Source organism: Nuphar pumila, chromosome 7 (assembly GCF_984573655.1).
Source record: "Nuphar pumila chromosome 7, dmNupPumi1.hap1.1, whole genome shotgun sequence".
Taxonomy (NCBI): Eukaryota; Viridiplantae; Streptophyta; class Magnoliopsida; order Nymphaeales; family Nymphaeaceae; genus Nuphar; species Nuphar pumila.
In genome coordinates this window covers 93072991-93094490 of record NC_143255.1, presented here as the reverse complement: position 1 = coordinate 93094490, position 21500 = coordinate 93072991, and the positions used below count along the sequence as shown (strand labels likewise).

The 21500-nt window shown below is 39.9% G+C and overlaps 1 protein-coding gene across 4 annotated transcripts in view; it reads right to left on the bottom strand.

Annotated features, from left to right (window-relative positions):
- LOC149832488 (ADP-ribosylation factor GTPase-activating protein AGD4-like) overlaps positions 1 to 21500 on the bottom strand; it is a 221787-nt gene that overhangs the window by 135101 nt on the left and 65186 nt on the right. For all 4 annotated transcript variants that reach the window (XM_090014528.1, XM_090014529.1, XM_090014530.1 and 1 more), the window contains 6 exons: positions 4906 to 4971; positions 4777 to 4824; positions 4590 to 4685; positions 4432 to 4473; positions 4116 to 4325; positions 3742 to 3873 (listed from right to left, as the gene is read on the bottom strand). In XM_090014528.1, the coding sequence (XP_089870654.1) occupies positions 3742 to 3873; positions 4116 to 4325; positions 4432 to 4473; positions 4590 to 4685; positions 4777 to 4824; positions 4906 to 4971 (594 nt within the window). The remainder of the gene's footprint in view (positions 1 to 3741; positions 3874 to 4115; positions 4326 to 4431; positions 4474 to 4589; positions 4686 to 4776; positions 4825 to 4905; positions 4972 to 21500) is intronic.

The window sequence follows — 21500 nt, the reverse complement described above, 5'->3', positions numbered from 1 at the left end:
TCAGTGTGGTCTGACGGCACAAACTTAGACTGCATCAACCTCTGCATCTCCTCCCATGTTTGTATGCGCTCTAGTCCTTGTCGTTCCCTCAACCTCTGCAGCTCAGCCCACCATGTTTGTGCTAGGCCTCTCAATCGGGTGGATGCTAGATAGACACGACGGTGCTCAGCTACAGTGTGGTAGTCGGAAAAAATTTGTATGGCATAGGCCCAGTCAAAGAATTGCTCTGCATCGAATCGTCCTGCGAACTCCGGAAGGTCTAGCTTCACCCCGTAGGTGGGAACCATTTGTGGCCGGCGTTGTGGCACAGGTAGGACAGAAGGGCCTACTAAAGGTGGACGGGTTGGTCGGGTATCGGGCTCTAGGTGGGTAGGAATGGGATAATATGGGTTTGGGTTAGGGTAGAGATAGTGGGTCAGGTATGAAACTGGGTTCTGGATCGGGGATGGGTTAACGGATTGGGTCTGGTACGGGTATTGGGTTTGGTTGGGGTAATACTGGGATGATTCACCCGATTGGATCTGGATCGGGTCAAGACCTAGGCTATTCGTTGGATCCAGAATGAGATAGGTAGGATCATGGATCAAGTTGTGGTGTGAGAAGGCCTGATTTGAATTTGATCCTTGATCCATAACAAGATGGGTCTGGCTTTGACCCAGCTCAAATTCAAGTTGAAGCTTCGTCCGGGTCTGATATAGGTTTGGGTCGGTAGGGGATCTGAATTGGGGTTCAAAAGTAATAGGTTGGATCTGGTTCGGGGTGACCCGCGAACCGGACCCAACTGGGTAGGTCAGGTAATGGAGTTCGAGGCCCGGACCCCCTCCTTGGGACCCAAAAAATGGTTCCCGAGATCCGGGTCTGGGTCCCGCTGTCACAAAGTTCAGTCCGGACCCTCTCGGGTTCGGACCCATCCACAAGGACTCGTTACCCCCTGCAGGCTAGTGGGCTGCAGCAGCGCCCCCACGCGCGGGCTCGGGAAAGTGGGTTGAATCAGCCTCGACCCTTAATGATGTTGTTGTGCCAGCAGCCTGGCCTAGCGTCATGCTGGGGCCTTGCAAACCAGGCCCGGGCTGCGGAACAGGCACAATAGCACAAGGTCGGGCCTGCACACCTGAGCTGACACTGGGAGCCACGGCCAAAGCCCCATGATTTGGCTGGCAAACATCGGCGGCCAGATTAGCAGCCGTGGCAGGATCCATCGTTAGGCAAGGTACCAGATTCGAGGTGGTGGCGCAGCCATGAGAGATCGGCTGGCCTGGTTCGGTTGCTGCAGCATGTGCTTGACTGTCTGCGCTGTCACCCAATCCCGCTCTCGTTTTCAGCATAGAAGTCGCGCGCGCCTCCCCGGACAACTCAATGGCCACGATCCGATCTTTGAGTCCATCAAGTCATTTCGACATGTCGGCTACCTCCTTGCTTACGTGTAGCATGTTTTCTTGGATCTTGGTCATCATGGCGATCATCCGCATCATCGGATCCTCGTTGCAGGTTTCCTCCCGCTCTTTTCCGCTTGTAGGATCATTCCTCGCTTCTTGCGCCATGCCGTTGACGAAGGAGGAGGGCTGGGGCTTTGATACCACTTTGATGCAGCGAGCGATTCGATTTTCGCGTTCTTGGCTTCGGCACATGAGGGCACGACCCTCACGATCGTGCGATGTGCAAAAATAAGAAGAAAGATCACCGAAAATGACGGTGTTCGTTTTTTTATCTCAATGAAACTTCAATCGAACAATAAAATAAAAAAATGTCAAAAAAAAGTAACAATGAACGAAATGAAGAAATCAAAAGAGAAAATGGCAGAAAGGCAATATCAAAGAGGGCTGCAATCCTAGAATAGGGTATTTAAGGATATAAGTGGACCCGGGTCTCGGGTCCGGTTCTGGACCCGAGACATCTTCACTCTGCAGATGGATCTGGGACGATCTGGGCCTTCCCTCGTCTGGAGTAGGTGCGCAGGGTAATGTCCCTGCATCGGGTCACCTTACCTGCGATCAGATCCAGCTCCTGGGTCTGATCGTCCATCCCCTGTGGGTCGGGTTCCCTGGTCGTAACTGGGTCACGCAGTACAGGCCCGATCTGGTCCTGCTCTGTATCATGAACACATCTGCAAGGTCAGATTTGCGAAAAACAATCTGAAAATATTGTTTGCTCACGGTAGGCTAGAAAAGTGGCTGGCAGCTACCACTTTTCCTATATATATAAAGAGAGAGAGAGAGGAGGGATGGTCCTACCACCTTTTAGTTAGGTCCCTTTCGGACCTTTCAAAATCATAATTTCAAGTATTTTTTGGTTGATCTGTAATGTTAGATGTGATTATTGTTTACTCAATACGATTAAGATTTTTTATGCTTATATGTGCATTTTAAAGAGGTAAGAAAATCAATGGTTGACATTATACTAAAATTTGATGATAAAATATTTACATCAAACCAATTTGAAAGAAAGCTTATTTTTTAGTAAATAAGCAATGATAAAGAAATCTATGTTAAATTGTATTACGAAACCTTGTAATCCTATATATTTTACATATATAAAGGATAATACATACACATAATATATATGATATATATATATGTGTGTGTGTGTGTGTATTATCTATTTATATATGTAAAATATATATTTACTTATTTTAGTCATAAGAGTAGTTTAGTCATTTCCACTGTTTTACACACATTCACTTTATGAATGTGATTGTAATTATTTTTATTCTTTCTTTTCTTCTATTTTTTATTTTCTTTTTAATTAGTACCTAAAAGGTACCTTGGGGGGGCACTCAAATAGAGGTTGGGCCCCTCCAACGGTCACATTTGTGACCATTGGAGGGGCTCCAACGTCTATGAATGGAGCCCCTCCAAGGCTCCTTTTGGGTTGTTATAAATAGGGGTTCTCCCCTTTGTATTTCTTAAGGCTTTGTGTCAAAGCCCATGTGTTCTTCAATAAAGCTTTTATTCTTTTATGCCTTCGTGCCTTTGTGAGATTTAGTGAGTTGTGCTTTTGTGCACAAGTGTTCTAAGAGTGCTTATTGTGCATGTGTGCACATGCTTGTCATCAAGAATATTAAGGTCTTGATAATAGTATGTTGTTGAAGATACTTTCACAATCTAACGATCCACATCAAGCAAAAAATACTTGAAAGTACAATTTTCGGAAGGTCCTAATGAGACCTAACAAGAAAAGGGGTAGGACCATCCACCTTCACACACACACACACACACACACACACACACACACACACATATATATATATATATATATAAGTCAGTCTGCCTGTTTATCTTTCTACATACGCCATGCACACACACTGTGTGTGTGTGTGTGTGTGTGTGAGAGAGAGAGAGAGAGAGAGAGACCCTTGATCTCTCTCCTGTCTACAATATCTAGGCCCAAAATTCCAAGTTAGTCTTGTGCATCTTTCCTTGAATTCTATTGTTCTCTGCAAATTTTGACTGCAGAACAATTTGTTGGCATAAGTTCTGAAAATAATTTGTAATGTAGCAATTATCAAAGGTTTACAGCATCTCATCTTGAGACAGGACAACAAAACAGTCTAGTTACCACATCAAAAGATACAGAGAGAACTGTGTTGGGATTGTTGAAAGTTCAAAACTAGACTTCTAACATGAGTGCTTCATTATAAACTGCACTTATTGTGCCAGTAATGATATGACCACGCCAAGCCTTGGTTTCATTTAAATTAAAAGGCACAATGTGATTATGTGCAGCCAGTGCAAAGACTGTTACCAAAGGTTTACTTGACTGTGCTCTGAAATAATTTAGTGCCCCGTGGCTGTCAAGTACGAAAAATCTTCTCTTCCAATCACCCCTCAAATTTGAAGATCGCTTTAGAAGATAACCTTGCTTGATTGTCTGAACCTGGAAAGAAAGAGTTCTCTATGATAAGCATCAAGAGGAAACCAACTTACTCCACTTAGACTAACATAAAAGAAGTATAAAACAGGACAAGCAGAGAACATGAGGCAACAATCTGGGAAACTCTATTGTTCAAGTTCTAAACGAAAACCAATCATCAAAACTCAAGAGGAGGAAAGTATTCTACACTTTTAACAGCAAACTGCTGAGATAGAATGAACAAACATAGATTTTCTAGACATTACCTTACCATGTGCAGTTGCTTGCATCAGTGCCTCTATTGTCTTGTAAGAATTTGAACCAACAACCTGAATACCATCACCACTTGTTGAGGGCTCCCTATCTGTTTGCAAGTTTTCTAGCTCTGTCTGGGTTCTGAACTCCTGAATCCTTTTTGCAAGTTCATCTTGCTCAGCAAGGGCCATATCTTTTGACTGCTGTGCATAAGTCAAAACCTTGTGCCAGAAACCAAGAAATATATAGAACAGATGAATACATAAGGTTATATGGAACAGAACTAGTTGTCTGCAATTTGAGTTACAGTCAAGCATGTGTTTTAACCTGATGAATGAACGGTTCCATTTGGTGTAGCAACTCATATCCCTATACATGCAATAGCAACATGTCAAGCAAAAAAAAAACACAAAAAAAAGAGAAAGGAATCCTTCAAAAAGGCCAAAGGTATGAGAGAATGATTAAATGACAAGCAAAATTATAACCTGCTTGAAATATCGTAGATGAGCATCCATCATTGCGCTAAGTGATTCAAGAAACTCAAACTTTTTTTTTGATTCAATATTTGCAAGGGAACTTATCTGATACATAATAAGCAAAGTGTAATTTAAATAAAGTAACTAAGCAAGGCATGCCCAGCAAGTAAAAAGGAAGTTAAATATGTGAACCTACTAGATTAAAACGACACCTCTCAAATGCAGACCTTGAGTTATGAAGCTCCTGCATGCAATGAGCCATAACATTAAGCCAAAACAGTCATATCCCGAGAACAACTATCGCTATGTAACACAACAATTTTACCTCTTCCAGTTCTTCAACAATATCAGGCGGCGTGGACTTCTTTAAAGACATGAACTTCTCACGTGCCTAAGACACAAGCACTTATATTAACACAAGGAAAACTAAAAACCTCCCATACCAAGAGTGGCTACGCAGAAAGTTGGCACCAATACTATTATTTTGAGAAACAATTCAAAAGTGGAAGCATAGCAGAAAATAAGCAAGGCTGAAGTAGGTATTGTCACAAACTGCAGAAACATTGGAACAATAAGATTCATTTATTTTCTGCACTAAAAAATTGACATGCATCAGCAACTGACAAATGTTAACAGAAATTCATAACAGTACAACATATCAACAAAGCACATGATAAATCAGCGGAATGCACTCCTCCATAACTGATGCAAGATATTAAAAACTAATGAGCTTCTTGAAACTCAATTTTTTTCTTAACTAACAAAGAGCCATTCAAGAAAACTTGCAACCTAGAAGAATAATCCATTAGTTCTGGTTTTCAAATCAAAATGAAAAGGTTTGGTTCGACCAAACTAAGGATAAACCACTGCCAAGACCTTAAGAGGGCAAACGGTCTATTCATAAGTTATTCATGCATGTGCATTGAATCATGCATATTTACTGTTCAGTATTAGTTCATGCATCCATGCTTATTATGTTTCACATGATATTTTGTTATTGCATGATATCTTGTTTAAATGCTTGAATGGTAAGTTGATTGTGATAAATTGTTGTGATATTCCTCTGAAATTTATGCATGAATTTGATTTATGCTATTTCCTTTACTGTTTGGATTTTTAAATAAATTCGTACAAAGGCCTTTGGTTCTTACCCGTTTTCATAAAATTGTTTTACAGGATCAGATGCTCAATGATGTCTTGCCTTGCTGGCTGGAGACTGCGAGCCTTGTGTGACTGGTTTTGGGTTCTGTGAAAGATTAGCTCATTCTTGATATAGACGATTCTAGTGTCGGTCTATTTGATATTAATGATTGATTAATAAACTTTGATTACTTCTTTATTTTGATTCAAAACACAGTTTGGTTGGTGGTTCGGTATATTAAATCTGTGAGACCCAAGATCCTTGGGTTTGTTTTCGCAATTGTTTAAAAAAAAAAATCTACTATTTTACAAGGGTCACTTGGGGACGATAAAATTGTGCACCAAAAACCAAAAAAATAATAGTTTATTTAAATAAAATTCATAAAAATAACTGACTAAATTTAGAATAGAATTATAGAACCTAACCCAAACTTGGATTCAGTTCTACTGACCCACGTTGGGTTCAGGTTCTGCAGAAACCAGGCTTGGGTTCAGCAAAGCAGAACCTAGCAACCTCAGGTTCAGCAAAGCTTAACCCAACAACCCAGGGTTCTGGTTCGGCCGAACCCAAGCCTAGAAGGAGGCGGCGGAGGAAGGAAGAGAAGGAAGAATAGGAATGGAGGACGAGAAAGAAGAAGAGAGGAGAGAGAGAGGTTTACCAGTGTCGTTGTTGTCGGAAGAGGAGACCTGATGTCATCGTCGCCGCCATAGGAAGAGGAGGAGTGGGGACAGGAGGCAAAGGAGGGAGGTTTACACAATTGTTCCCTACCCTACCCCCCTCCTCCTCCTCCTCCAAAAAAAAAACATGATTTGGTGGGTTTTTTACTACGGACCAAAATTGGCTTGATCATAATTAACTGAGTCCATTTCTGGACATTTATAAGCCTGGGTGCAGGCTGATCGCACCCAGAGAAGCTTGACCGCACCTGGTGCGGCTGATTCTTATGGTAGCCACATCAGGTGTCGCACCCACACCCAGTGGAGAGAAGTTTACCAGTGTCGCTGTTGTCGGAAGAGGAGAACCGATGTCATCGCTGCCACCGTAGGAAGAGGAGGAGGAGTGGGGACGTGAAGCGAAGGAGTCAAGAAAGAGGGGGGGTATGCAATTGTGCCCTACTCCCCCTAAAACATGATTTTGTTATTTTTTTTACTATGGACCGAAATTGACTCAATCATAGTTGATTAAGTCCATTTTTTGACATTTATAACCTTGGGTGTGGGTTGACCGCACCTAGAGAAGTTTGATCGCACTTGGTACGACATGTCACGACCTTTTTCTCTCTTGTCTCACGCGGAGAGGGAGCTTGGCGGGTTGTTTGGGTCATGCGACACGCAACTTACCTTAGAGGCGAGGAGCTACGTAAGCCTGGCGGAAGCGGATTCGACGCAATGCATATCCCATGCACGCTTAGCATAGTAGAATGTTTGGAGCAATAGAGTAGAATGGGTTGATAGTGCGGCAATGCCAAAGCCCTTGGCATATAAGCGTCCAAGCCAACAAGGGACGGGTGCCTCGCCTTCCTGTGACGAGCGCATGAGCAATCGAGGGTCGTAGAGCCAGCCACATGTCTGAATAAGCACCACGGAGATTAAAAAGAACATCGAGTTCCTAAGACGCATCGAATGATAGGCATATTGATTTTTGGGACCTGCGGGCCCCGCGGAGCGCAACACGCGCCCCACGAAGAACCCCACGCTATAATGGAGGTCTTTAGACCCCCAGTCGAAGCCAGTTGCTAGTATGACATAGTAAAACTCTCTAACCAAGAGGAATCATCGTCGCTCGACATACACTCGTTGAGCCCCTCGCAAGGGTACGAGTTTGAGCAACAAGAGTGGGCCCCACACATTGCCTAAGATGCCCATAGAGAATTTAAATACTTGTGAGCACCTCAATGCACTTCGATGTGCTACTCACGAGATATAAGGGTTACCCACTCTAGACTGCACGGTGGTGCACCAATGCAAGTCAAGAAGAATGTCTCCTATATAGGTGTTATGGGTGTGAAATTGTCTACGAAGAGACAATACGCATACAAGCATAAATACTTAAAAAAGAAGTGCACGAAGGCACTCTCACAACACTTGAACACAATACGCAAAAAGCGTATAAATAATAAACATGCAATAATGCATGTATTTCATAAAAAGGAAGCAAGTGCTTGAGACTCTCAAGCTTATTTTACAACAAGGGGGAACACCCCAATTTATACAAGAAAGAAGAGGTGCAAGAGGGGGCTCCCCAACGGAGTCGTTGGGGAGCTCCCAACGGTCACAATTGTGACCGTTGGGGGCTCCCCAACGACTCTATTGGGGAGACCCCCAATGCACCTTTTTGAATATGCAAAAAGGAAAAAATAAAATAAAAAGAATTACAAAAATAAAAGGAAAAAAAATACAGCATATTCCAAATGGGATATGTGCAAAATGTAAAAAGACTAAAATACCCTTTTCGGGTAAAAAGAGAAAAATGTATAAATATATATACTTATATATAGAGATACGTATACGTATAACATATGTATACGTATCTCTATATATATAAGTATATATATTTATACTTACAATAATGTTTTTGAGTATACATTTTAACACTCCCCCTCAAACTTACGGTGTGATAACCGCAAGTTTGTTAAGAAGGAAATGAAATATAGGCGAACAAAGAGCTTTTGTGAAGAAGTCTGCAAGTTGATACTCAGACGTCACGTATGGTTGATCAATGACCTTCTTCAAGTATTCTTCCCTGACATAATGGCAGTCCATCTCTATATGCTTTCTTCGCTCGTGAAATGTGTGATTCTTGGCAATATAAATTGCACTTTTATTATCACAGCACAGCTTTGTTGGTTCTCTGATAAACACTCCCATATCTTCCAAAAGACTTCGAATCCATACAATTTCCATGGTGGTAGATGTCATGGCTCTATATTCAGCTTCAGTGGATGATAAGGAGACCTTCTGTTGCTTTTTACATCGCCATGAGATCAAGGACTCACCTAAGAAAACACAGAAACCAGTGGTGGAGTGACGGTTACTAGGGTCACCTCCCCAATCTGAGTCAGTATAAGCAAGCAGTTTCAATTCAGAAGAAGAGGATAAGAATACTCCCTTATTTACCGTTCCTTTCAAATATTTGATGATGCGAAGCACAGCACTCATATGAACGGTTGTAGGAGCATGCTGAAACTGACTGGCGATGTGTATAGCATGTGACAAATCGGGTCGAGTAATGCTAAGATACATTAAAGAACCTACCAACTGCCTGTAAGGAGTAGGATCGGTTAGAGGAACACCGCCGTCAATCTTCATTTTTGCTCCCACAACTTCAGAAGTTTCGCATACTTTGTCATCAGAAATACCTGACTTGTCAATAATCTCGCAGGCAAGTTTAGGCTGAGATAGAAAATAACCATGTTGCGAATAGGCAACCTCAATTCCAAGAAAATATGTCAGAAAACCTAAGTCTGACATCTCAAATTTTGAAGTCAAGACAGACTTAATACCCTTGACTCCTTGAACATCATCACATGTAATTAACATGTCATCAACGTAGAGCAACAAAATTACAATCCCTGCATTAGATTTTCTAGTAAACAAAGCAGTGTCAGTATAACATGAGGAAAACCCATTTTCCAGCATAACACTGGTAAATCTATCATACCAGGCTTTGGGGGCCTGCTTTAAACCATAGAGAGCCTCTCGAAGGCGAAGAACTTTATCTTTAGAAATTATCATGCCTGGTGGAGCATCCATATACACTTCTTTGTTAAGATCACCATTTAAGAAGGCATTTTTAACATCCATTTGAAAAATGTTCCAATTTTTAATAGATGCAATAGTAATAAGACACATAACCGTAACCATTCGAGCTACAGGGGCAAAGGTTTCTTCGTAATCAATTCCATACTCTTGCCCATACCCTTTTGCAACTAAGCGAGCTTTATACCTTTCAAGAGAACCATCGCTCTTAGTTTTAACTTTAAAGACCCATCGACACCCTATAGTTTTCTTTCCTATAGGTAAAGTTTGGAAATCCCAAGTTTCTGCCCTTTTAAGAGCATTAAGTTCACTTTGCATGGCTTCTTGCCATTCTATACATTTTTTAGCTTCTTCAAAATTTCTTGGTTCAAAATAAGAGTGAATGACACTAAGACAAGCCCTATATCGGGGTGAAAAAGAGTCAAAAGATACAAAACGAGTACGAGGTCTTCTATTCCTTTCAAATCTTCTATGGTCAAGAATAGGAGAAAGCTCACTATATTGGTCAATAGCACTTCTAAAGGTGTCTTGGTTTCTACGAGAGTAGGTTATTGGTTCACTTGGAACTCTACTTTCTTGTTCATTGAGTGAGTTATGTTCACCAATATCGGCATCATTTTCCTCATCATGGTTTAATGATACCTCATCATTACTAGATATATCATCATTATTAGACAATAAATAAAATAAGGAGTAATCAAAATTTCCTTGTTGAGAAACATTTTTCTCAAAACCACTCTTATTTTCTAAAAAGGTTACATTTCTAGAGACATATAGCTTATCATCTCTAAGGTCATAACAACGAAAACCTTTTTGAGTTTCGAAATACCCTAGAAAGGTGTAGGGGATAGCTTTGGGAGAGAGCTTGTCATTTTTATTCGTAAGTATAAAACATTTACACCCAAAAACACGTAACCTATTATAATCAGGTTCAAGTTTATATAATATCTCAAAAGGTGATATTTTTCCTAATATCCTAGATGGTAAGCGGTTTATCAGATAAACAGAAGCGAGGGTTGCTTCAGCCCAAAAGTTCTTAGGAATGTTTTGAGAAATAAGCAGGGTCCTAGTGATCTCAATGATGTGCCTATGTTTTCTTTCGACCAATCCATTCTGTTGAGGGGTTTTAGGACAAGACCTTTGGTGAATAATTCTGTGATCCTCAAGATATGTTTTAAATTGGTTGGAGAGATATTCTCCTCCAGAATCACTTCTAAAAATCTTTATATTACTGTTGAATTGATTCTTGATCATTGAGTGGAAGGTTTTAAAACATGTAAAAACTTCATGTTTGTACTTTAGGAAAATAGATCCATGAATACCTGGAGAAATCATCCACAAAAATAACATAGTAAGAAAAGCCTCCTTTTGAAACAACAGGTGCGGGTCCCCAAACATCGGAATGAACAATTTCGAAGGTTTTAGATGAGAACATAGTTCTTTGCTCAAAAGGTAAACTTTGCATTTTTCCGAGAGTACAATCATTACAGGAAAATGAACTTTTACATAGATCCCTTGCAAAATGTAAATAAGATAACTTGGTGACATTAGGATGACCAAGTCTTTTGTGCCATATGTTTATATCTTTGTTCCGGGCAACATTACAAAATGATTTTGGAACTTGGAGAGATTCCATATAGTATAAGTCTCCTTTTCTAAAGCCTTCCCCAATCAATTTCCCGGGCCGTCGATCCTGTATTAAACATTTGTCACATGAAAATTTAATATCGCATCCATGGTCCGAGAGTTGAGAAACAGAGAGAAGGTTTAAGTTAAGTTTAGGTATAAATCTAATTTTTGGAATGGAAAAATTTTGAGTTTCAAAATTACCTATTCCTTTAATTTCAAGAGAGGTTCCATCCGCAGTGGAAACAAAGGATGGAGAAGCATTTTTTGAAAAATTGAAAAGTGAAAACATGTTTGGGGACATCAAAAGATGCACCTGAGTCCAAAAGCCAAGAGACTTTACCTGGAATGGAAGAGGTAGACACGGCGGCACCGAATGTAGCTCCCTTGAGAAGAGGTTGAAGGGCTTCCACTATTTGATTTAACGAGAGTGACCCACTTGATGATGCATCTTCCTTTTGTGGTACACCGGTGGTGGCTATAGCGAGAAGCATCTTCCATTTGGGACATACGGGCTTGATATGCCCCGGTTCCTTACAAAAGTGACAAATAGTCTTGCTATAGTCCCTCTTTCCTCGTTGTCCACCATCTCCTCCTTGATTTTGGAATTTGAAATGAGGAGGACGATAGGTCTTTTCATTATTTCCGGGTCTTGATACGGCATTGACCTCATTGTTTTCTTCATGATTACAAGGAACCACAAGAACATTTGATCCTTGTTTACATAAACTCATACGAGTCTCCTCACCACTTAATTTGGTGAGGACATCTTCAAGAGATGGAGGAGTAAATGAGGATAGAATTGATGACCTTATTTGCTCAAATTTTGGTCTTAACCCATTCAAAAAGTTGAAGAACCGATCTTCTTTAAGTTGCTTGTGGCGGACTTCAATTGCCTCTGTACTCCATTTTGGTTCAAGCATGGAAAGCTCATCCCAAATGGAGGAGAGGTCGGCATAATATTCCCTAATGGACATTTCACCTTGAGTAAGGGAGAGGGTCTTCTTTTGAAGGTAATACTTATGGGATAGATCTCTTGATGTATACATTTTCTCTAGATAATGCCAAGCTTCTGATGCTTTCTTGAACTTGATAATATTGGCATTAATCTTTGTTTCGACGGATGCAAAGAACCAAGAAAGAATCTTGAAGTTCTTCATTTCTCATTCGTCGTGCTTCTTGGAGTATTCTTCAAGAGCTTTGATCATTTCCTCTCCCTCAAGAATCTTGATTTCATTTCCGTCTATCATGGTAATTTTGGGTTCCGGTTCTGGAATTGTGCCTTGCACATAACCCCATAATCCTTTACCTCTTATGTGAGCCTCCATGTTCCTGGCCCAAATATGGTAGTTAGACCCATTCAACTTGAAGCCAAGAGTGAAGTGAGACTCTTTTTCACCCATTAAGGAGTAAAGAAAAGGAGAAGGAGGCGTACCAACACAATACTTCAACTTCTAGCTTGCACAAGATCCTTCTAAAATATTTGAGAAGCAAGATCCACCACTTCAACTTTTAAGAATCCAAAGGCACGGTTTTCAGGGCACTCGAAAAAAGAAAAATCCCACGATCCTTAATCACCAACCGAGCTCTGATACCATGTGAAATTGTCTACGAAGAGACAATACGCATACAAGCATAAATACTTAAAAAAGAAGTGCATGAAGGCACTCTCACAACACTTGAACACAATACGCAAAAAGCGTATAAATAATAAACATGCAATAATGCATGTATTTCATAAAAAGGAAGCAAGTACTTGAGACTCTCAAGCTTATTTTACAACAAGGGGGAACACCCCAATTTATACAAGAAAGAAGAGGTGCAAGAGGGGGCTCCCCAACGGAGTCGTTGGGGAGCTCCCAACGGTCACAATTGTGACCGTTGGGGGCTCCCCAACGACTCTATTGGGGAGACCCCCAATGCACCTTTTTGAATATGCAAAAAGGAAAAAATAAAATAAAAATTACAAAAATAAAAGGAAAAAAAATACAGCATATTCCAAATGGGATATGCGCAAAATGTAAAAAGACTAAAATACCCTTTTTGGGTAAAAAGAGAAAATGTATAAATATATATACTTATATATAGAGATACGTATACATATAACATATGTATACGTATCTCTATGTATATAAGTATATATATATTTATACTTACAATAATGTTTTTGAGTATACATTTTAACAATGGGCGCTAACTCCTTCCCCTCCACCAGTAGGAGAAACCCTAATATCCATTGGGAATGCAACGCTTTTGTCCCTAATAGTGTTTCGAAACACAGACTTCGTATTTCGCCGAAACGACCGCACCAGGGTCTTCCCTACATATGAATGTGTCGGCGAGATTTCGATCTTGGCTCAGAGATTCTCAATGTGCATGGAAATACGTGGCCCCGAAGTTTGGGCGGGCCCGCATAGGCACCGACAGGGCACTTCCGGATGAAGTAGCTCTTTTTTGTATTCTGACTTCACGGACGCATTCCCCACATATGATTATGCTGGAGAATACTCGACCATGGCACATAAAATCCGCATTGAAGGACTCAGTTTGCGGACACGAAGTTGAGACGGGTCGCAGGTAGCGTAGCACCCCCGAAGCATGGCACATAGCTGCGAGTGGTCGGAGAGACCCCCGTGCCATGGAACATGGAACTGAGCAGATGCACTTGAGAAGTAATGTGCAGACTAAGGTTTGCTTATTGAGTTGCTTAAGAGCAATGTTGCGTTGCCTCGTGTCATCGCCGCATGCCATAGCCAAGACATGGGCTTTTCACTTAGGAATGTGAGTGTCACCATAGGCCCCACCGCATCGCACATGCACGTGTGCCACTTTTGACCAGTGACGAATAAAGTCCGACATAGGCTGATTATTATGGTAGTCGCACCGGGTGCCACACCCACACCCACGTTGCGTTGTGTTGATGCAGTTGCGGTGACCCTAAGGAAGAGTCCATGTGACAGGTTTGGAAGTGATATTTCAAATTTGAGAGCTTTTGTCATTCACATTCTTAGCCAAACGTGTAGTGCAAGTGGATGCGAGAGAAACTGGAGTGGTCTTTAAGCAAATCAATACAAAAAGAAGAAATAGATTGTATCCCAAAAGGCTCAATGATCGTGTCTACATTCGTTACAACTTACGGCTAAGACAGAGGCATATAAAATTACAGTTTATTTATCATTTTCATATGTTTATTTAAAAAAATTTATACCATACAAAACCCAAGTAATTATAATTTTTCCATATCATCTTTTTAGGCAAATGGAAAATGTATCATCAAAGAGGCACAACGAGCAATTTAATCTCATCAGTTTGGAATATTTTGATACATTGGATGCATAGGTTGAAGAATAAGCAGACATTTTGAATAAAGATGACATTCAATGGATCAACGTGAAAGGAGCACAAGAGGTAGATGATGAAGATCCCACGTATATTGAAGACGATATGAATGTCAAAAAAGAACAAGAAGATAATGATGTTGAAGTTATATTTTCAAAAAACTTGGTTATCTAACACTTAATTGTTTATAAACTTCGTTATTTATTTTCGTTTATGTAATATGAAAGTACGAGTCTTGTGGCAAGTTCTTAATTACAAGATGTTTAATATTTTGTGTTGTTATTTTGAGATAGTTGATGTTTGTTGATGTCTTATGCAAGTCATAGAGACATAAATGCTTCATATGTAATTTTATTGTTGTATTTATGCAATTCATCATTGTTTCATGTGTTATGATTTTTTTAGAAATTCTCACTAATTTTTTTGATTTTTTATTTTTTGAAATTAAAAAAATATTAAAAAATATGATTTTTTACGATACGATAAGATACGATACTATATTTTTTTTAGCCTAACTGATTCGAGTGACAATACGATACTTACAACCTTGGCTAAGATAACCTATGTTAGAACTCTTATAGTTGTTGCTATTAGGAATTAAAATAAGAAGAATATATGGATCCTCCACTAGGATATGAAATTCCAACAAAAAAGGTTCTTGATTTACATAAAGCTTTGTATGGTTTAAAATAGGCACTTAAGGTTTGGTATGATAGATTTAGTTATGTTATGATTAAACTTGGTTTAGACTTGTTATACTGACATGGCTATGTCTATTAAGCACTCTAATGCAGGTGTTATTCTTCACTACGTTGATGATATGATCATTACTGAAGGAGATAAACATGAAATTAATTATATGGAAAATGTTTTGAAACAAAGTTTTGAAATGACATATCTAGGGTTCTTTAGGTATTTTTTAGGGATTGAGGTAGCATTTTCTGCTTGTGGTTATTTTTTAACTCAATCCAAGTTTACCATTGAGATTATTGGCAGGCAATGTCAGATAGGTGTGTGTGCGGATACGAGCGTGGCAATGCGGCACTTTAAAAAATCTTAGGTGTAGGGAGGGTATATATATATATATATATATATATATATATATATATATATATATATATATATATATATATATATATATATATACTTTAACAATTTTAAGTTAGCATTACTAATGAAATAAAAATAATTATCATATCATCAATTCATCATGCAATAAATCAAATTAACTACGAAGTACAAGTCAAGCAAAACCCAAACCAAACTTGGATTCGACTCTGCTGAACTCGCTGGGTTCAAGTTCTGTCGAACCAGGCTGGGTTTCGTTATGCTGAACCCAAGTTTGGGTTTCAGTTCTGCTGAACCTAAGTCTGGGTTCAGGTTCTGCCAAACCCAAACTTGGGTTCATCATAGCCGAACCCAACAAGCCTGGGCTCAGTTATTTTGAACTCAGGTTTGGGTTCAAGTTTTGCCAAACCCAGTAACCCTGGGTTCAGGTTCTGCTGAACCCAGGAGCCGAACCCAACCTTGGGTTCGGCCCTTGCGACAACTAGGGGAGGAAGAGAAAGGAGAAGAAGAAGAGAAAGAGAGGAGGAGAAGGAAAAAGAAAGAGAGAGAGAGAGGAGGAGGCGGTGGAGGGAGGAAGAGGAAGAAGAGAGAGAGGCTTATCGTTATCGATGTCACTATTACGGTAGGAGGAGACGTCGTCAGTGTCGTAGGAAGAGGAGTGGGGACGGGAAGCAGAGGAGAGGTCGAGAAGAGGGGAGGGGGAGGTTTACGCAATTGTGCCCTAACCTTCCTTTCCTCCCGCCCAAACCACGCTTTTGTGGGTTTTTTTTTACTTGGACCAAAATGGACTCGAATATAGTTGACCGAGTCCATTTCTGGACATTTATAACCCAGGGTGCAGGTTGACTACACCCATATATGTTTGACCGCACCCAATGTAATTGATTCTTATGATAGTCACACCCGCATCGCTTCGACGTAGGTGTGGCGACTCTATGGAAGAGTCCATGTGACATAGTTGACAAGTATAACATTATAGATGAATAGAGGGTGGATACTCCTGAAGTTATCAATGCAAAGATGAAAATCGATGATGAGACACCCTTGAAAGACCCTACTACTTATTGGCAAATGATTGAGGCTGTAAAACCCGAAAATTTTATAAAATTATGCAAATTGGGCCTAGATCCAAATTGCAGATCCAGGACCCATAATGGGGGTTTTCTGCATACATTTACCTCGTAAATTTGATAAGTACGTATAAGTACAATAATTTTTAATTAATTAAATAATTTGGAGAATAATCATTCAATAGGGGTGCGTAGATGGGTATGGGATCCATATACCGGATCCATATACATATGTATATATATATATATATATTTTTATATATATATATATGTATAATCATAAATAAATAATATTAATATTATTAATAAAATAGAAATATACATATATATATATATGTATATATATTAAGCGGATTCGAGGATCCACAGTTGGATCCACTTGGATCCAACTTGCGGATCCATTTTCATGGGGGTAAAAATTTTACGTATAATGTGAAATTAAAATTTAATAAAATTTTATTTTTAAAACTTATCCGAGGATCCACAGTTGGATCCATTCTGATCCAACTTGTGGATCCATGTTGACTTGGGGCCGGGTTGCGGGTCTCGGGTTCGGACCCGAGCCCCACCCCATAAATTTTTCTGCCCTATTAAATAAAAAGGGCAACCCGATAAGGGTTGCCCGATAAAACCTAATACAAAACAAAAAGGGGGGCGCAGGGGCAGGGGGGTTACGCATAGCGTAACGACCCCGCGCCCATCTCGGCAGAGAAGGGGGAGGCCTGGGGCCGATAAAGGAGGGGAGTGGAGAGGGGCTCTTGCCCTCTTCACTCAGCCTCATCTCTCTCCCTCGTCTCTCTCGTTCTCTCTGTCTGTGTGCGTGCGCCGGAGGAGAGGAGGTCGCCGGTGAGATTCGGCCACCAACAACCACGACAGCAGCCGTGAGTGGAGCCTTGGCCACCAGCCACCACCGAAGGCCACGGCAGCCTCCGATTGCCGGAAGGATCGTCGAAAAAGCTCCAAACAGGTACGGGACTTCTTGGAAATAGGGTGAGGGATCGAATAGGGATTCGATTCCGTGCATGTGGTTTCGAGAGGAGAAAATCTCTGGGGGTTTTGAGTAGTAACGACACCCGATTTGGGGGTTTAGCTGACAACCCCATTTCGGAACCCTAGCTATGGTTGGGGTTTCGGTGCCTAACCCTAAACCGAAAACATTTTTTTTTCAACCCAAATGGATTTGGGTATTTTTCTTCCCTAATCCCACCCTGCAGAATCCCTAAATCACAACGATTTGGGATTCGATTGGGGTATCGGATAACCCTAGTCGTGGGATTCCCGATTTTCCCGAAATGGACAACCCCAGGTTTGGGGGTTTCCTCTTTGGGGACTCGATGAACCTGATAGTGGAAGCCTGAGGTCGATTTGTGATAAAAAGAAGATTATGGTGCATGTAAATGAATTTACAAAAGAGGGAATCTGATTGTTTTCTGGTTGTGGTTCTGGTTTCTATTTAAATAAAATTTTATTTCCCTAATTGATTCTTGATTTAGTGTAATTTCTGAAATTTTAATACTTAGCATGTATTAATGTGGTGATTTGTTGGATTATCCTGGATTTTTGGCTGTATTAGATAATGGCTTGGAGGCAACTATATGAAAATTTAATGCATCGGCTGTCCTATTAATTAAAGTGTGTCCATAGGGCACTGTGCACTTTACTTGTTCTTTCAGGCATGAACTGCTCTAGCAATCATCATGAGGAAAACTGTACATAGCTGTAATCTTGAGTTGGATATTCTTTTTAGTCAATTAATGATTTCAGATTTTAGATGGTTGCTTGTGTACAAAGTACCTTTTTGTGATTTCTTATCCATATCAGCTACATTCAGGGTTTACCTTTACATGAAGTTAAATTATCATCTGTGATATTAAGCTTGAATCTCGGGTTAAGAGCATACAGAACTGATAATTATAGTCTGTGTCTCTGCTGGAATGAAGTTCTAGATGAGTGAAGCTTGATTAGGGTGGAACGGCAACCCTGATTTTAATAAGAGTGCCTTATACTTCACCCATGTGGAACAGTGTCCTTGCATACATTTCAGGGATTCTGATCCATTATCTTTTAGGTGGGTCTGTTTTCCTGTTAAGGGTTTATCTATATGTAAGGAATCCTGAAGGAGTGGTCTTATAATTACTGTTTTTGAACTAAAATTTCTGAGCCTAATATTAGCATCTAATACTTCTGTCAACTTAGACAAAATAATCGATATGAATGAGTAGTCTCAAAGCTTTTAAATATCATCCAACTTGACTGATTTTAAAGTTAATAGTAATTGACATTAAGGTTGAGATTGAACTTGTGTATCTTTTAAAAACAAAACTATTTTTTCCTTACTGAATAGCTTTAATTAAAATTTTGCTGGGAATGGACTAGTTAGGAACCCACTTATCTTTGGGTTGTGTTACTGCCATATAGGAATAAACATTCTGTTGTAAAACAGGGAGTTGTACGAATACGGAAATGGGGATATGAACAGCTTGAATGGTGGCTGGTATACCTGCATTAGATTAATTATGTTTGAAAGGGGCATCCCTACGTACCATGCAAATTTTATGTTTGATATGCCTATTTTACCTGCTCATGCCAGAGGGGTTTTAATTCTGTCTCTGTAGCATATATATATATATATATATATATATATATACATGTCCTGATTTCTATTGACAGGGCTGATTTCCATATGTTTTCATGGTTAGCCGAATGTTGTTACTCAGACTTCCTATTTTCATAAATGTATATACAAAGTCCTGAACCATGAAAACATGAATGGTGTAATATACTGCTGATAGGTTCATGAAATGTTAAAGTCTGATAGCATCTTGCATGCATTACCTAATGTGATGCTGTAGGCTGTCTATTGACATAAGATGGTGCCTGAGTGTGGTTAAGCTCAAAGTCTGTAAGATGTAGCGTGGGATCATTGCAACATAACCCGAAAATTTTCAGTTGTGTATAATAGTGCTCATGTTACACTGTTTAGGGAGGATGGATACATGAAACTGAAATTATACATATGGTATGTCTTTAGCTGAACATTATATTTTTTGTCTAGAGTCCATGTGTTATTTAAAAGCTTGTGTATTGGATTGTATGGAAACACTTGTCGTGGGGGTTTATGCTTTCAGTTGACTGTTATGATTATGGTACTCATGGGTGTGAGCATGATTCAGTTATTATTAATTCTTCTTGAACCTGTACGCTTGATTATTGTGTGAATTGATACATGTACACTCACACACTTAAAGAAACCATGAATTTGGTTAAATATGTGACGTAGGTAACACACACATATTGAAAATGCATATGAATGCATTATGACATGCATATGTGTGGATTTATGATTTTCATAAGTGCACATGCTTTTGGCACTTTGGCTTAGTGGTATAAATAAAACACTACTTTTGTGTTGTGATGTGATGCCTCGATGGCCTAAATGGACTGTCATCGGCCTGGAGAGCCGTGAGTTTGGTTTTCTTTCACTTATGTTTTAACTGCATCACTTAAACCACATAAGATGGTTTGGCACATTACTACGCTGTTCAACTGATTTATACGGGCTGGAGTCCCGAATGGGTCCCTGCAAGGGAGGATGCGGGGTTTTTCACTTTACTTTTGCATATGTGTGGCAAACTTAAAGAAATAGACTTAATTAAAAATATAATAAATAAGAACAGTGTAATTTACATTCTAGGATATCTCATCTGGAGTATGAGAATCTTGGAGATCCGGTCTTGGGGAGACTGTGAGGATACAAAAACTCTGTGTGCGTTGTTGCCCCTTAACCCGATATTGATGTTCTTATCCTGGCCACGGTTTTAGGGAGAGCCGCCACTTTACCCGAGAGTGGTGTGTTAGTCACAGCTGTGAGTTTATGGTACCAAGGAAGTGGCACTTGTGGGCGTGGGGTGTCCCTTGTGTCCCCGACATTAGATGTGGAGGTCTAATGTTCCGATGGATAGTGTTGTTTCCTGATATCGGTCGAGGGCTAAGTTGGAACCCAGTAATAAAATACAAATTGTGTGTTAAGCTACCCTGGGAACCTACTTGACCTCGGGGTTTGTACCCGTTTGGTGTATCCGCGGGCCACGGTAATTAAAAAAGAGGAACTTAAGGATGTGTGCAGATAATAGGGCATGCATATGGAAAGATGGAACTTAAATTAAAGATAACAGAAGAAATCATGCATTGCACATAATCATGCAGTTTTCTGTTATGCATTAGATCATGCATGTTTAAATCATTCTTGATATCATGACATCTTTTGGTGGTAGCATATGACTTACTTTGTGAAATCATGCTGAAAGGTTTGATTATTTAGTTATTGATCTATGACATTGTTTACTGTTCTTGACTGGTGAATATATGCAATTATTGGTAGTTATGGATATTTAAATGTTGCCAATTTTATATCTGTACTCACTCAAATCACTGCATGAAATCTTATCCATGTTCTTTCCCTCACCTGTTTTCTTTAGAAGTAGTTGTGCTCAGAATTTCGGTTCTGACACCCTACTTTGTTGGTTTTTCATAGGATATGGTGAACAGTGAAGTTGGACATGCATCTGGGGATGGATGAGTTATACTTGGGCTTGTCAGCTTCAGTAGAGGACATAATGGCTCTTTCTTTTGTCTTTTAGTTCTTTTAATTTCTGCAATTGTTACTTTACTTTCAGTTAAGAAAACCTTGTCTTTGAAATTTTCTTACTTATTAATAAAAGAGTTTTAGTTGGTTGATATGGATGATAATTGCAACTTCGTTTGTGGTGTGTGGTTATCCAACTGAAATTGGAACTGTAGGGACCCCAGGTCTCTGGGAAGTTTTCCGCAACTCTTAGAAAAAAAAATATTCCGCATTTTTAAAGGGTATGGATTGGGGTCGTTACAGAGGCTCTTACCTATTTAACGATCACTTGAC